This window comes from Oncorhynchus tshawytscha, linkage group LG15, assembly GCF_018296145.1.
Source record: "Oncorhynchus tshawytscha isolate Ot180627B linkage group LG15, Otsh_v2.0, whole genome shotgun sequence".
Lineage (NCBI taxonomy): Eukaryota > Metazoa > Chordata > Actinopteri > Salmoniformes > Salmonidae > Oncorhynchus > Oncorhynchus tshawytscha.
The window spans coordinates 26,165,791-26,172,943 of record NC_056443.1 but is presented as its reverse complement, the minus strand read 5'-3'; the positions used below and the strand labels follow the sequence as shown (position 1 = coordinate 26,172,943).

Sequence of the window (7,153 nt, the reverse complement as noted above, 5' to 3'; positions counted from 1 at the left end):
TGAACAACTCTCAAAATGTATATTTGCTTGCAAAAACACATTAATTCACAGTAGCAACATATTTTACACCATAAAATATTCTGTGCTGTGTTTGTTTTCTTTAACTGACACTGGTTATCTACATTTCCTGTGGTCAGTAGAGGCCAATTATATTCCTTTGCTACTTCACAAAAAAATCATCTGAATCTTTTCTTTTCCCCTCATGTTCTACGTCCATAAGGTCAGGTGGAAGGAGATCTCCATATTTAAAAGACACAAATGTTATTTTTTTCTTCTTTCTTTCAACCATTATTTTTAGACTTTGTGCATACCCTCAACATTCTCTAGTCCTTCTGTCCAATTGTTAGCACACACAATTCCCTTCACAATGGCACCTCCAAAAGATTTTGACACCTTTTTTTTATCCAACAAAACCTATAAAGTGTACTGGGTTACAAAACATCCAGCCCTAGACAACCCTGAAACATTCCACTGCTGCAAATCAATTGTATTTTTTTTTCACAGAGCAATGTTTAATTTACGAAGACAAGTAAAATTATAAAAGTAAGGGCTCTATTCAATCTGGATTGCTGAAGCGTTACAGATTGCGCGATAGAAACGTAAAGGTAATTTCTGATTGAGCCGACATTGAATGCAGTCTCTCTCTAACGTGTGAACATTGTCTTTCAATTTAAATCACGCTGTAACGCTGAACTTCCGCGATACGGATTGAATAGAGCCCTAAATTGTGTCAGTGGGTTATCCTGCACAAGAAATATCAAATAGCAATCCCAAAACATACTCATAAAGGGAGACAGATGGACTGGCCAGCAGTTCCGAAAGCATGTGGTTTGTTATACACATCAATATAGAACAGTAATATGCTTGCATATACTGTATAGGGGTCTGGATAGAAAATATTTCCAAAACACACTTCAGTTCATAAATGTGAGATTGCTCTGTCCCGGTTACTATAAAAAACAATAAAAATTGATAATACTTTCCTCATTGCATACCTTGTGTTCTTATGAAATGTCTAAACATTCACCTCTCTTACCTACTGTATATTAAGAGCACTTAAATGTGACAGGGCAAAATTCTCAACACTTAATGACATTTCAGTAATAAACATACTCAGAATAAACAGGCAACAACATACTCATTTCAGTATAAGTACTGTATAGCAAACCAAACCAGATATTGTGCAATTTGTATTCAAGACAATGGCTCATTCATTTTCAATAGAAAAATTATAGCGGGCCTCCTGAGTGGTGCAGCGGTCTAAGGCACATCCTTGTGGGGATCAGGGGGGGAATGCCGGGAATGGCGGGCATGAAACCTGGGTAGATCGTGTAGGTGGGGCCGTAAGATCTGGAACTCAGGGCTAAGGGCAAGACGGGCATGGAAATGGGCACGGGCGGTATTTGGGGCATGGACATGGGCATGGGGGACATGGGCTGCTGGGAGATGGGCACTTCTACGTACTGTCCCGTCTCGGGGTCGAAGAGGCGGCAGGTGGCCGGCTGGACAGGGGTGTCCACCAGGTAGTAGTTCCCTGTGCTGGGGTCAAAGAGCATCTTTCTCTGAGTGTGGGGCACGGCATGTGGGGCCATGGCCGGGGAGAAGCAGTGCATCTGAAGTTGGGCAGACGCCATGCTTTGAGCCATGGGCATGTGGTAGATCATGGCGGTTAACGTGTCCTGGGCTCTCGTATCCATGACGATGGTGGAGCGTTTCTGTCGAGACTGTCGGGTCTCTTCCTGCTTCCGGGCGCCACCATGACCAGGTGGGCTGGCCGTCTGGGTCTGGGTCTTGACGCCCGTGGTGGCGAAGGTATAAATGGCTGTATTCTCATAGCCACCGCCGGCAGACACGGCGGCTTGCTTGGCGCTGGTGTCGTGAGACTTGACGGGGATAGTGAGGCAGTTTTCGGGCTCGGCAGAGGCTCTGCTGAACTGGACGGGCCTGTCTGCCTCCATACTGTTGGCCCTTTCCCTTTCTCTCAACCTCTCCCTTGCCCCCTCATTGGCCACATTCCCTCCCTCCTTCTCTGACCCATCCTCCTTGCTGGATATGAGAGAGAGCATGACTGTCTGATAATATAGAGGGTGGCTTGGATTTCCTCTTCCACTCATTTCTATCAAAAACATACAACTGCTCCATGGTTTTGACTGCATCCTGTAATTTCTCGAATGCAGCCAGGCTGGACAATTTAGACTCAGGTTTTGTCTTGTCACCGATGTCCAGTGTTTTCTCATGTCTTATAGAAGCTGTGCTGGTTTCAATTAGAAGTCCAATGGGGCATTCGGACGAATCACCTTTCAGTTGTTTTGTATTGCCTAATGGCACTCTCCCTGACGATCGTCGGATGCCGCTTTTGGCCGCCTCTTGCTGGGGTGATGACCTGAAAACTTCAAATGAATCCTCGTTGAGTTTAAATGTAGATTTCTCTGTTTGATTTACAGATTGCTTCCCATTCACATTGCTATTGGTATTCACAGACTGATACTTTATTTTGATAGGGGGAAGCGGCGAAGGGTTTCTATAAGATCCCTTTTTGGAAAGTTTCTGATCTGAGTGAAAGACGCCGGCGGTAACGTTATTATCCAAAGACACAAAGTGATAAGAACTTTTAACCAATTTACGCACATCTCTAACTTTGTGTATAGGTGTTTGCAGCTTAGCCCTGTGGTCTCGTATGTCTCTGACCATGAAGTGTGGTACTTTTTCGGAAGACTCACCCTTCAATGCCGTAGCGAGCGCTTGGCACCTGGACTCGTCTCCTGGCTTTATCAGTTTGACTGAGTTACAGCCTATATTGGGAGGCACCAGCTTCGCAACGTTGAAAGGGTCGCCTTTGTTTTCTTTTATACTCAGTAAACTGATTTTAATTTCCGGCGATGTAGATGTTACAATACTTCTGGGATCCGCGACGTTGTTGGTGCGCAACTTCACACCTTCCTCTCCTTGATCCGCGGGCGCGCGGGTTAAATAATTCATAGTCGGAAGGGGTTTTGAAACTTCTATCTCATTGGATAGTAGTAGTTGGATATTTGGCACAAGCAAATGTGTCATTTTGGTAAGTTTACTGTTGCCTGGATCGGTGTACAAGTCCGTTTCCCCCTGGTTGTCGGTGGACGAAGACGGTTTCTCCTCTGGAGTTTTATCGTTTTTATGTTCCTTTTGAAACTCTAGCTCACTGTCCCTCCAGGATCTGAATGCGCTATTTTGACTTCGAAGCAGCGTGCTTTTGGACGCTTCGAATGCTCCTATTTTAGTATCGATTTCTACTTCATTTGTCGACTCTAAATTAGTTTCTGATGCAATAATTAAACTGTCTTGTCTCCGACAGTCGTCTTTGGCATCGCATGAGCTGGTGTCCACTAAATCCCCTAATTCATCCACACAAACAATAGTTAGGTCAGAACTTGCCTCTGAGTATTTCGAGTTCTGCCTTTGAAAATCCTTAGACTCCTTTGGTGTAGTCCTATCCCTCTCCCTGTGCGTAATTTCGGGCTCTTGTTTGAGAAAGGGAGATGGCGCGTGATAGGGCTCGCTTATCTCCCCCCTCTCCATTTTACGCTCCTGCTCAATCTGCATTTTCTTAGAAATTACATTTTTAAGAAGGCTCGAGGCCAATGTTGCTTTCTTGTGTGTGTCTTCCATGGTTTCCCCTGCATTACATGGTTGCTTCCTGTTCTCACTCCCCTGGCTGCTTGGCAATGTGTTGGTAACTTCATCTGTGGAACGTGATCCGGCTGCGTTTTTTGCACATTTTGAGCGCCTTTCACTCCCAGACATCCCGGATGTGACATTACAACAAACATTTAATGTTTCTGTGATTGTAATAATCCCACTGTGCCCCTGCCCAAATTCCCCCGTAAACGCACATTTCTTTGCTGCGGAAGATGGGTTATAGTGACCAGAAAGGGCACCATTCAAAGCAAAGAGCTTGTTCGTGTGCGGTTTAGTATTAGCCAATACCAAACCCTTATAACCTTTATTGTCTTTAACCTTAGCAATTTCAAAGGATGACGTAGAACGTTTATTAAACCCTTTATTCGGTCCCTGTCTCTGATACATGTTCATGTTGCCATATTTAAGGTCAACAAAAGTTGACCACCTGTTCCCCCCCAGCTCGGAGGTGGAGGACTCGCTGGAGGTGCTGAAATTGATGGCATCGAAATAAGGGTATGCTAAACTCTTGAACGCTCTGGCAGTCAAGTTGCCCACCTCCTTATCGGCGTCGTCAAGATCACTGAAGGCGCTGGATGCTCCGCTCGAATAGTCGTTAACATCTTTCCCTTTTAATTTGCCACCAATGTGCAAGCGTCCGGGGGAGGCAATACAACACTTAGCACTATCACAGAATTTCTCCGTATTTGCATCCCCAGTTCCTCTAAAAACATAGCGACTCATGTCTGCGGCGTGCTTGGCACAATAAATATTATTTTGATTTTCTTGGACGTTGCTAGGCTTATTTATAACTCGGGAAGTCGTTTTGATTGACAGGTGGATCTGCCCTGCAACATTATTTTGGTTCTTTGACAGACCTTTCTCTGAGATGGCGCACTTGTCACCGTCACCGAGATCACTTTCCATCTTAGTGCTGACTGCTGGTCCTCTATTAGCCAGACCCTGATTGCTTTTCACCCTCTCCTCTCTCCCTGCCGTCGTTCCATCACCGTCAAAAGCAGCATAATCGACAAAAGAGTAGACCTGGTTATCATCCCAACCCTGCTCGATATCATAGTCGACATCGTGATCTGAAAGCTCGGAGAGCTGGATCTCGTGCGAGGTTATGTAATGAGACTCATCCTTCTTACTGCAAGGCGCGCAATCATCACAATCACCGGACAGCACCAAGCTCACGTCATCACCCGATTCACTTTGCTCGCTTAACATGTCAGTGTATTGTAAATCTTCGTTGTCATTTTGTTCATAAACAGGTGTATTTTCTGCGTCCTCTTTTGGGGTAAAATCTCGGGTGCGCGCTCCATTACCAACGTCTCGTTGTGATTCGGTGCTGGCCATAATGTTTTCATTCAGAATAGTAACCTTGGAGCAGCAGGCAGTTCCAAGAAACCCGGATAGATAGCCCTTGGCACACTTCTTTGCGACAATATCCTCCTTAAATGTGTCACTGTTGATATGATCAGTCATCTTACTCGCCATGTCTCCGTATCCAGCAGTTTCTTCTTCTGCGCTCGACTCCCAGTTGCCCGCGTCAATCGCCATTTGGCTTCCTTCACTGGTGACAGAAACGTTGACAGTTTTCGTGCCGTCTGTATCCAAATCAAGTAAATCGTTCAATTCAACGTACTTCGATTCATCTTCCGTCCCAGTGGTATCCTTGCTATCGGGTATGCGCTTTTTTAACACATCGGTGTCCTTTGGGTGAGTTAGATTCTTCTCGGACGCGTCCATTGTTTCCATTGCGTTACGCACACCTTGTATGCTGGCAAGTTTACATTTGGCATGGGATAGAAAATAAACAATAGAGATAGAAGTCCCCAGGATTTCCCATTTCACTCCCTGATGTCCAGAGAACCAACCACAGGCTCCTAGTGGAGGTATTGCTGTGCGCTAGCCTCTGGCCGACAGCTGCGCTCGGGACTGTCACTTCGGAGGCCATTGGACACGCCGGTACTCCAGATATTCTAACTCATAGCCATTGTAAGCAAAGCATCTAAAAATGACGAGCTATTTACGAACCGGTGTGCGCTTTTACAGGCGTGAACAAAATTAACGCATTAAGCTAGGCCTACTATAATGGATGTATTTGCTCCAACTCCAAGCCTGAACGAGAGTTGAACAGAGGTGGCATTCTGTGTGGAGACGGACCCGTTTCTGCCCTTCTTAAAATACATGCTAGAACACAAACATAGAAATGGTGACGAAATTATAAAACGGCTATTTTAAACGTCGGTTGTTATGTGCGGCGTGTTTTGTTTCACACGGCAGACAAGGGAGACTGTCTCCACATACATTCCACCCAGCAAACAAATCATCAGCTGCCTCGTCCACAAGTGATGGGAGTTATTTTGAGCTTAATATAAATGCTTGTAAAAAGTGTCTGGGTATTATCACACTTTCACGCAGTGGTTTAAGCCACATGATAATTGAGATGCGTGTCACTGGGAATAGGATAGTCATGTTGTGAGCGTTGCTTGTAGGCACATGCCACAATAAGACAGTAATGTTTTGCAATACACACAGGCGATGGTGATTACACACGGTTGCATCTCAATAACCTGCTCTATTTTTTATTCTCTACTTTCAGTCATTGAATAGGCCTAGTGATTTGTGTTGATAAATAATCGCACTGCGTGAGGCTAATGACAGTCATTACAGGCAATGTATTAAATCATGAAATGTAACACTTAAAATCTTATTTTCCATAAAATCACATTTATAAACGTATTTTGTAAAGTTATACATAGACACAAATGTCTCTTGATATGTAATATGACTCATAATGTATCACATTCGGGTTAGATAGAATTTGAAGGTACTGATTGTCATAATAACACAACTATTTTTGCTGTGTTCTGCTTCAAAGCCACCTTTTCAGAATGGATTGTTTTAGCACAACCGTGGTAGTAGACAGCTCCTTAGGACCGCCTCCGTCAAATCACATGCAAATAAACTCGCAATATTAACTGTTATGCATACCGTATCTCACTCGGAATCGAAGATAATTCGCTATGCATCACATGCTGAATTTTTTAATTACAGGGTTACTTTCTATTTCAGAATTAGACTACATTTGATTGGCACTTGTTTGGTGCAAATATATTTCCTGCTCGAAACTTTATGTCTTGTTGACCAAGTCATAAATAAAACGTTTAAAAAGTGCCAAGAATAACTTTTCTTTCAGCTAGTGAAATTAAAGATAGTAGCAAATGTATTGATGATAAAGACTTTATCTTAATACTCATAATAATGATATGTGGACATCAACAGTCATGAGAGCTGCTGCACATACACGGAAATATACGTAAGTCATGATACAAGCAGTTATTTATGTATGACAGTCATATATGTAAGTCGCCCTGAGTTTATGACTTGACAGTATTATGACAGTGTCCTTTAGAATTAAGTCAAGAGTTATCGATTATACACCAATATTGCTATATGCAATTTCTCTAGATGATTAATGTGTTTGGTAATG

At 43.6% G+C, this 7,153-nt stretch overlaps 1 protein-coding gene across 1 annotated transcript; it reads right to left on the bottom strand.

The window, feature by feature from the left end:
- Positions 1 to 5,794, bottom strand: LOC112214722 (uncharacterized protein C4orf54 homolog). The gene has a single exon (XM_024373690.2). The coding sequence runs from the start codon at positions 2,235 to 2,237 to the stop codon at positions 1,230 to 1,232; it is 1,008 nt and encodes a 335-aa protein (XP_024229458.1). The 5' UTR covers positions 2,238 to 5,794; the 3' UTR covers positions 1 to 1,229.
- Between the last annotated feature and the right edge of the window lie 1,359 nt (positions 5,795 to 7,153).